Source organism: Apaloderma vittatum, unplaced genomic scaffold (genome assembly GCF_000703405.1).
Source record: "Apaloderma vittatum isolate BGI_N311 unplaced genomic scaffold, ASM70340v1 scaffold22968, whole genome shotgun sequence".
Lineage (NCBI taxonomy): Eukaryota > Metazoa > Chordata > Aves > Trogoniformes > Trogonidae > Apaloderma > Apaloderma vittatum.
The window spans coordinates 17,911-28,284 of NW_009729353.1; the positions used below are offsets into that span (position 1 = coordinate 17,911).

General features: G+C 37.0%; 1 protein-coding gene across 1 annotated transcript in view; it reads left to right on the forward strand.

The window, feature by feature from the left end:
• The window catches only part of TANK (TRAF family member-associated NFKB activator), a 23,782-nt gene extending 14,633 nt beyond the window's left edge, over nucleotides 1-9,149 (forward strand). The window contains exons 6-8 of the mRNA XM_009874419.1: nucleotides 1,891-2,009; nucleotides 3,569-4,152; nucleotides 8,511-9,149. Coding sequence (XP_009872721.1) covers nucleotides 1,891-2,009; nucleotides 3,569-4,152; nucleotides 8,511-8,678 — 871 coding nt within the window. The 3' untranslated portion in view covers nucleotides 8,679-9,149. The remainder of the gene's footprint in view (nucleotides 1-1,890; nucleotides 2,010-3,568; nucleotides 4,153-8,510) is intronic.
• The last annotated feature ends 1,225 nt before the right edge of the window (nucleotides 9,150-10,374 follow it).

The following is a 10,374-nucleotide window of genomic DNA, read 5'->3' on the forward strand; positions in this document are numbered from 1 at the left end:
AGCAGGAGGTTAAACTCGGTGGGAAACAGCAATGGATATTAATGCTGAGTTTCAGATAAGCATTAACTCCCTTGCATTAACTCTGTTCGGAACAGGAATTTACAACCGTAAGGGATTAACTGATGGCAGGGCAGCAGAGGAGCCTACAGGAAGAAATAATTCTTAGTCTGATCCATCCTAAATGAGAGAGTTTGAAACCACGTTTATCTGTAAGCTGGAGCTGGCCAGCCCTTGCTATGACCAGGGCACCAAGAGCAGTAGATCGCCTCAGGAAGTATTCTATCTGCTGCCAGCGTTTGGGGAAAAATACGGACCAAAGTCTTAGGTTTGCATTTTTCACAGGATAGGAAGTAATATCACTTTTAACAGTTTTGCTGAGGTCAAGTAGAAGAATCTCTCAGATGAGCCTAGGAGACTGTTGGGGAAGAGTATCATAAATTCTCACTGTCTTCTCATACTCTCACCTAGGCATCTGCTTTTGGCCACTCTCAGACGTAGGCTAGGTGAACTACATGGATCTTTAGTCCGGCTCACTACTGCTTTATGATAAGAAAGAGAAAATAAGACTGTGATGTGATATAGACTTCTTTGTCTTTACTGATTTATGTCTAAAAAATCAAAAACCTTTACCTGTCTTATGTCTCTCTGCTCTCAAATAGCTCCCTTACTTTACTGTTTTCTTGGAAAGAGGTATGTGACTGGTAAGACTACTGGTGATCTTACATCCTAAGATTATAGTATCACAAGTATCTAGCAAATTAAGACTGATTCATCTAATTATACGTATATTTTAAAGCTCCAATTAGAAACTTTTGTTGAGTCTGTTAATTCCTTATTTATCAGAACACCTGGAAAATGGTCAGAATGTAAGCATTAACAGTAGCAACTTCAATTTCTTCTGCAGATCTTTCTTTTCAAATGAGATGCAAATAGACATTTGTGTCTTCAAAAAGAGAAGCACAGCAGAAATAGGAACATTCTTGACTGCTATGTGAATAAGCAATTAAAAGGAAAACAATTCACTGGATTAAAGAAAAATCCCTTTTAAGCTCTTTTGATACAAAGATGCAAAAGAGAACACAAATCCTGTTTGTTACTAACTTTACTTTTTCATCCTTGAAGTTCATTTTATAAAATCCATGATATTTTGCTTAGAAAAATAAATTACTCAGTAAGTTTATCAAAATTTCGCAATGGAATTTTTGGGCAGTCCTATTGGGCAAATAAAACTCACACTTGCATGAAAAACTGTTTTTACCATTCTCAGTGCAGATAACTAAATAGCAGATGTCCGTACGATACTCTGGAAAAGTTATAATTTTTTTTAAAATCTCACAATAAAAGGAAAAGCCATGTGATATTGTATAAAGAGAAGGAATGAGTTCACAAGCCCATCTCCAGAATGTCAGGCAGCCAGAGAAGGAAGGAGCAGTAACAAACACTTGTGTGTTCCTTCTCCTGGAAAATGTGAAGCACGCACAAATTAATGGAAAAATATGAATGTTCACAGCAGCAGCAGCGTCTTATTTTCCCAAGAATGAGGTGGAAACAGTACCTTTGTGAAAGGTCAGCTGTTCCACAAAATACCTGAGGGAATGGAAAGAAATGTAAAGGCTTGATTTTTGGGGGGGGGAGTCCTTGCAGGATCAGGCCCTAAGCTCATATGTTTATGCGTGATACAACTAAACAGCTCTTTCATAGCATTTTCTTTTCCCTTTTCTGCTTGCTTTTACTGAGGAGAACAAAAATACGTTTGTTATGTTGGAGAACAAGGTATACAAGAAAACTAGCTTACGCTTTTGTTTTTCTCTGGTTTGTGGGTGTGACTAGATTAAAAATCACAACAAGCTCTGTTGGTTGGTTCTTTAATTTACAATTTTGATCTTCCAGGGAGAATCTGGAGACTTTTTTCCAGGACATGAAAGAAGAGTGCCATCAGATACGTATGCTAGCCAGAGAACAAACAGACCAACTGAGTAAATTCAAGATAAAGCCAGAACCTGAAACTGGTAATATCATACTTAGGCTCTTATTGTGATTCAACTGTTTGAAAGCTTTGCTTTATATTTGAAAATACTGTAAATTACACATACATAGAAGTACTTCTACTGTTTACCATCTGCCTTTTTCAAGTCTGTTCACATGGTGCTCAGTATTTCACCAAGAAAACGCACCGCCAGTTTTGGCATTCTAAGACGAACGCTCCAAATCTCATGCTCTAAAAGACAGTCATCACATCCATGGCTCTTGTAATTGGTTTGTCCCTCAGAGTGAGAGGCAGGCACTTACTCCATGTGATATCCCATCATACTGTGTGAATGACAGCACTTGCTTGCTTTTAATTTAGCTGTCAGTTCCAAAGATGTCTGTTCTGGATGTCTCCAGACCCGTATTTGTTAGAGGAGAGCTGCTGGACTGAGGAGAGTCAGAGGACTTACCTTTCAGACTTCTCTGTGCAGACTTTCGAGTGCTGATTTGTTACACAGGGCAAGAGCCTAATGCAACACTTCCTCAAAACAAAAGAAAGGGCTGATTTTTGTTGCAACTGGGAGAGATCCTTAATGCCCAGTTCTGCCGTTGCTTATGTTTAATATAACATAAGCTACTGTGGGTATTGTCTACCAGCTTTGCTTAACAATAGCATCATACTCAAGTGATTTCCAAAAACACCTGGCAAACCTACATGGTTGAAGCAAAAGATGCTGATTTCAGCATCTAATTTAGGTTACAACTACTGAAGTTTTTTACATTAAATGCTAATGTGTAGCTTGTGGCTTCAAATTGCTGTGTCTGAATTGTGATATTCTGATTGTGCGCTACTAAACTCTATTTTTTAGGTGTTGGAATTTTCCTTAAATTAGTGCCTACCTCAACTCTGTTAAAAGCTATACACGATACAGATCTAATCTGCTTGATTTCTGTTACCTCTGTGGGCCACGTTACTGCAGTATCTGGGTGATGTCAGGAGGCTGCTGATACTGGCATTATTCTCTCACCTGATTAGGAGTAACCGTGTATATTTACCATTTGTGTTAATAAGGTGCCAAAAAATGAAGGGGAAATTCTCAGAACAAAAGGGAAATATGGTCCCACTTCGGAATAGTTGTTCAGTTTAAATATTTACCTTATTTGAAAACCAATGGGTGTTTTGTACCTGAATACCTTTTAAAATCGTGCTCATGGTGCCTAGTATGTTCTTGGCACCATGTGAAATGGTTTTGGTTCCAGCTTCTATTTCTGCCAGAATATTTCAGTAAATATATGCAAGTATGTGTTAAGAGTATGGGACAACAAAATTTTCAATAAAATGAAAACATTTATAGCCATAAATCAGAGAGAAATATAATTACTAGAACAGAATTATTTCCTTTTCCTTCTGTTCTGATAGTTTTTGTGCTGGAGCTACTGTTTGTGAAGGACAACTATGTATCAAACTGATATCAAAGAGAAATACTAAAGGTTAAAAAGCCAAGAAGGAAGATCAAAAGCCTCCCAGGAAGAATACCCCAACACTACATCTTTAATAACTGTCCTTCAGTTTAATGTTTTCTTCATTCTTTCTTTGCAGAAATACAGTTTTCCATGCCGATACAGTGTACTGATAAAACTGATGAACAAGCAGAAGAGCTTTTTAAGCCTCGGGTTATAAAGGATATAAATAGAGGTGCATCATGCATCACATCTATCACACCAAGAGGAGTGGGCCAAGATGAGGACAACAACTCTGTAGAATCACTTTCTAAATTTAATGTCAAGTTTCCACCTACAGACAATGACTCTGCTTTCTTGCAGAGCACTCAGGAAAAACCAACAGTTTCTTGTACCGGTATAGCTGAAAACATGCTTCAAGATCATCATTTTAACCTAGAGCACAGAGACCGTGCTGTTAACCTGAGTAAATTGGAACCCAACTCATTTGAAGCTCGTGGAGTTGATCTCATGACCTCGGCTTTACAAAGTTTGACAACTGTTGACAAAATAACCCCCCCAAACCATGCAAACATGCCCATAGAAAATACCCATGACAAAACATGTTTAAAAACAACAGACATTGCCTTCACATTTGTACCTAAGCACACAAACCAGGGTGTACCTGAAGGAATTTTTTCTTCTTTAGAAGCTGCTGGGACAACTGTCAGAGGTCCTCATCAGGTATCTTTCTATAAATACTGTACATTTCAAAAAATGGTAATGATTCAGACAAGCCATTTGCAAAGATCTTTGAAACAGAATTAATATATTCTATGAGGTGGCTCAGTCTTTTTTTAAGACAGTATCTCGTGACACTTCTTCCTGGTACTGAAGTGTGTGTACAAGGCACTTTACCAGTGAAAGGGCAGGAATTTATGTAGATGTAAGCACCGGATATGTTTGTGCAAATTGCAGTTCAGTTACATATTAATTGCTTCTATATCTCTTTCAAAGCTACCATTAATTGTAAGTTGCCCCCTAGATTGCTTTCTTTCCACCTTTGATCGGAGCTGAATAGGGCACATAATTGTTTTAATTGTTTTTAATGTACAGCAGAGAATATGGCAAATGGACTAATTAAATACTTCTCTATGGAAAAATTACCTACTTTTTATCTCAACCTGAGGTATAAACAGCACCCTGTTTCTCCCCTTTAAGAAAACTTGAAATTTTTTGCTCATAGTTTAAACAGTCGAAGAGGAAAGGATATTTCTTTTTTCAAATGAAGGGGAATTTACTAAAATACTTTCTTTTAGGTTTAGGTAGGTACTTTGAGCTTAAATTTCAGTTACAGCTACTTGAAGTCCATGAGAGCTTCTGAAAGCAAGGCCCCGTTGCGGTAATGCAGAAAAACATTTCGGCAGCTTCTGACGACAACGTCTCTGAATACTTTGCTGCTTTTGTGTAACATCCAGCCTCACATTGCATGCAAAATTATTGGAGACCTTTACAGACTGATATTTTTATGTTTCTGTGGCTTTTCTAACACCTTGTGAGAGAACAGCTTTTCAAGAATAGTGATATTTAGGAATTCTGTGAGGGTGAATTTGTTATAGTTCTACTATTTACACGATGTGGTTTTGTGTTCTTTGCTAATGACAGGAGAGATGCAGCAGAAGAGCTTTCCCTCTCAATTTGGCCACTGCATGACATGCAAAACTAGCATTTGGAAAGTCTTTGTAGGGCATGATAACTTTGATGTTTTCTTCTCCTAAAACATACTCAGTCCAATTTAATATTCTATTGCAAGCCAGGTTTGGATGAAAAGTTTAAAACATGGCAAGTTTGCTGTTCTTCTAAGCCTGATTTTTTTCAAAATGTATTTTAAATAGCTCTCTGTAACGCAGGAGATATCAGTTCTACACCAACTTACTAATCATGGTTTTTATTGTGCTTTATTTTTTGTTAGGTCCTCAGTTAAAGTTGTGGCCGAGTTAAACAAATTAAACCGTTTATATTATCCCTGGTAGAATTCCTGTGGAGCTGTGAAGCATTCACTCCGTTGCTTGTTATATCCCCTTTTTCTGCATTCCCTCTTCAGCTTGTTCTTTTCCTAGTTAGTCTGTGTATTTATTTTTCAATAGATGGCACCCTGCATTGTATGTTACAGCAAGTGAAACAGCTGGTATGTGATTACAAATTGATAGGGGGGTATGCAGCTTAAAAAGTAGAGAAGAATTGCGGTGGAATAGCAATAAGCCTTTGGTTCGATAGTTGATACTCCTGCAAAATAAGGAAATTAATTTGGAGCCGTCATTTAAAATGGAAATTATCTGCTTATTGGAGAAGAAATGTAATAATGCTAACACTTGGAGAAAAGAAAGCTGATGGTGAACTGTTGCAGTATTTGTAAGGCTTATCTACAGTAGCACTGTAAAGCATAGAGGACATTATTTAAAAGGCTGTATCCTATCTAGAAGCTTGTTTGAAACAAGCTAATATTGTTTTAGAATGCATTAAATATACATTTGTGTATATCAATATATTTAAACAGCCATCGCATTTATTCAGCTGCCTTCTAAAGAGGTTTTCAAGTATTTTCCCAGGGAATTGGACTAAGCTTTCGAGTTCTTTCTGATTAATTGTGCTAAAGATTTGATTTGAGATAATACATATGTAAATTAAAATACTGATGGTTTTGAAAGTTACTTGCATACATGCTGTTTTGACTGTATTACCCTTAGCAAAAATGTATGCATAAACTTGTTCTTAGTATTTTTAACACCTTTCTAAGGGGTAGTTACACTGCTTATGGCTTCCATCATCCCTGCCGCTGGTGGAGCTCCAATAGGGAGGAATTATATACCTGATTTTTTTTTCCTAGCGTAGATAAGACTTTCAAGTATTTACTACATATGTTAACTTATAAAATGGAAAACCCCATAAATGCAATAGATTTGGCAACAGTAAGTTCTTGGAACTGCTCTCAGTTGCTGTAATAAATTTAGCTCTTTCCTTCTATGTGGATACTAAATGTGAAAACTCAGTACTGTTTTCTTAGGATGTAACTTTTAAAAAAAAACATGTGACTGAAAAGAGCAGCAGATTAAAATAAACATGGATATTAGTGGACCTAGAATTTTACAGAATACGTTTCACTGAGGCTTGCATATAGATGCATGCGTTTATCGGTATTCACAGTTTGAGGGGGTTGTTTCCACCAAAAATATTTTTAAGAATGGTCGTGGTTTTAAAAGCAAATTGATAGTCTATTGATCTTAATCTGAATATTACTAGTTTTTAAATGGAACATCTGCTTAAATATATTGCTATTCTGAAAAGCTTATTAAGCACATGCCTAACACTCAAGGGAAGAAATGGAAGTTCAGCGCCTGCCTCAATGGGTTGCTGGAGGAGCACCTCCCCTTGTTGTGCTTCCAAGATTAGAAATCTTACTACATCTTTTGTGGGGTTTTGAAAATACTATTTTATCTTTTTTCAAGTGGTGCTTTACTTCATAAAGTATTAGAAACAAGTAATTCTAAACACATTTCTGTAGGGGTGTTTAAGTGTGTCAGTGTCGAGGTAGATGTAACATGTACTTTACGCCGACAATGTACAATAAGTAGACTCTTTGAGCTGAAAAAAGTCATGTGATTGCCCTTAATTACTAATTAGTCAATTTAATTATGTGGATTGCTGACCATAATGAAAGACAGTAAATCTGCTATTGCTACCTGATAGGCTAAACACTGTTTAAATAGGTGATGGGCAGGAAATTGACTCCGAGAAGTTTAGCTGGTTTAAAAAGAAGGTTTAAGCACTATGAAAGCCAGTTTAGTTGTACAGTGAGTTGCCCTGGGAGAAATAAACAATAGATTCTAACTATCAAGCCTGATGAAATTTAAATAAGAGATGAAAATTAAAACTCTTGGGTAGATAAGTATTGATAGTAAGACATTTAAAACTTCTAACGAAACTACTTTCTAAAGTATTCTTTCTTGCCTTTCCATGTGTGAGTGAAGCAAGAGAATAGAAAACTGAGCCAAAAAAACCCTCTAGGGGTCCTCTCTTCTAAGTTCCATCCCCACATGGAGCTTGTACCAGCTTGCTGCCATTCTGTCTACTTTGCAGTCACAGCAGCATGCATTTAGTTTTCATTTTACCCAAAACATAATGGTCCTGGACATATAACTTATTTATGTATTTTATCTTGTGTTGCTAATCCTAAACTAATGTAATTTAATTTTTAATTTTACTTTGAAAACTAATAGAAGACTTTTGGATTCCTAGTTGGTATGATGCTAAATAATTAATGTACGATCTGGCTTAAAGTATGTGTCAGGCTGAAGTCCCTTGAATTCCAACGTCAGGTAAACAGACTTTCTGGCTTCGAACTAACTAGCTCAGGGACCAAGAGCAATACAGGTGCTGAACCAAATTTAGCAAAGTTTACAGAATTGCCCGAAAGCATGAATAGATACTCAGCTGGTCCCGTTGAGTTTGATGCTGTCATGGCAGAAAGAATCCCAAAACAGATTTTTCGGGACACATTTATACTACAAGGCAGTCAGAGCAAATAGGTAACTTTGTCACAAATAGGTGACATTGCTCCGGTCATTTTGTAAGTAAACTGAAAACTAGTTATGTGACAATAGGAACAGAAATAAAATATGATTCATATTAACTCTGTACAAGAAACATTTTATGGTAAGGCAAAAATGTGTTTTGTCATTTCTGTTGAATGGCTGTTACATACTGTGACTTCTACAGTGTAAAATACTGAAATGCTAAGTCAAAGAAAAGCCTTAATATGTGTCAGACTGACTTTACAGACTTTTGCTTATAGCAGTATTTATCATTAATAGATACCAAGGCATTTTAAGTGTTTACAAGAATTGTATGTTTATAGAACTTGAAAAAAAATCAAAGTCCTATCTTGCTTTTCTTAAATGAGAACTCTAGTTAATGTCTCTGGCCAGGCAGGTGTAAAGGACACCTAGTTTAAAGAGGCGGGTATTTTTTAATATAATATAAAGCACAGCATAACATAAACCACATTGTAAACCACAGCAATAATAATTTTCTGTTTCTTTTAGCTTGTTTGGCAGCCTCGAGACAATGATTTGCTGGCACAAGTTTATACAGACTCTGAACTGAATCAGTGTGGAATATGTGAATTCTGTCGAGAAGTTTTCCCACCATCTATAACATCTAAGGAAGATTTTCTTCGGCATCTGAATTCCCACTTTAAAGTACAGTCTTAATGTATGAGAATTCAATGGATCACTTGTTTTTGCATACATTTGATTTTTTTTTTAGTCAATAGATAGGCTAAGATTTTTAGAATTAAGACTTCTTGTAACAAGAACTCATGACTGAAATTGTCAGATAAGCACATTTTTAATTGTCCTTTGACAAAGTAAAATGAAACTGTGTATCACTCAGAACTGTAATTCACATTATTGCTTGCTATGCTTCAATATTACCTCTGAGATTGATGTTAAAGACCTTTTTTTTTTTTTTTCTTTTTTTTTTTTTCAGTTAATTGTTGCCTGAATAGGCCCAAAGTTATAACTATATTGGTGAGTGTGGCCTTGCAGGATTAATGCCTTAATCTCTCTGGGAAAATCGGTGTAATGCTGGGATTTCTCAATATCCAGTGATGTGATTATGTTCTCCTTGAAGCGAACAGGAAGAGAACTAGGGTCTCATTTTTCATTTCTATTATAAAATTTCCGAATTTAACTTACAAGAGCAAACCTCTTAATTCAGTTTTTTGGAAAATCATCAAAGTAACGGAATGCCCGTCTTGCCAAACTTAGGATAGGCTTATTCACTAAGAACATAAATGAATGGTTGACTCCCACAAGAATTGTTTACTAGAGAGAGTAATCAAACACAGCACTTAAGTGAGTCTTTTGTGAAAATGTAACAGTAGCAATTTTGTGGATATCTGTTACATGTTGTAAAAAATAATGATTTTGTTCGTGTGCCTTTCTAGCATTAGTAATTACTAAAAATACTTTCACGGAAAAGCTTGTATTAGTATGGATAGAGTGAGAAAAGGTGAAACTTTCCCTAAAACTAAGAAATTCAAAGATTATTTACCTTTCCTTCGGGTCTGCTATGAAGGATTGCTTAAGTCCATTACAGCCAAGAAAGGAAAGGGGAAAACCTAATCACCCAAATCACAGCAGATTTCTAATCTGAATATGCTTAGTGGTTTTCTCAATGCAATTTAAATATGTGTTTAGTTGAAACATTGCATTCTGACAGTTTGCGTGTTTTCTGGATTTATTGGGATCATTTTGGGGATCAAATTTAAAAGGAGGAGTTACGAAGTAGTTTAATGATAAAGGTGACTTGGAGCTTTTTGCATTGGAACTGAATATGGGGTTTAGTCCTGATATTTGATTACTAGCATTAATACTTTCATGGCAGCAAAGCACAACAATTTCTCTTTTAAAAGCTGTATTTGCAGGTGAGCAATTTCTGGAAGAATTAACGCCTGCATATTTTTTTTTTTAGAAATGGACTTTTCTGCAATTCTTTTCTCTATTTTAAACATCTGGTGCTTTTGACTGGCTGTCAACAGAGTGTACTGTAATAAACAGCCGTGTACGGTCCGTGTCTGCTCCATGACCTGGAGAAAGAGTCTGTTACTATGAACAGCTCCAAACCGCCGCCGGTCCCCGGCGCTGAGGGGGATCCCTTCGGGCCGTGCGCCGTGTGAGGTACCTCCCCGGAGAGCACGGCGGGGGGTGGTTCCCGGGAGAGGCTCAAGTCCCGGGATGGGGAGGAGAGAAGGGGATTCGCACATCTTCAGTCAGCCCGACACGAAACCGACTTGTCCTCTCAGCCGTGAAATTCGAGCTCGGGAGCTCACGGTATTAAGAGCTCGCCGAGCTGCGAACCACCTTTAAAGAGAAGAAAGTCAGCTGTTGGTGCGCACCCCGCGCC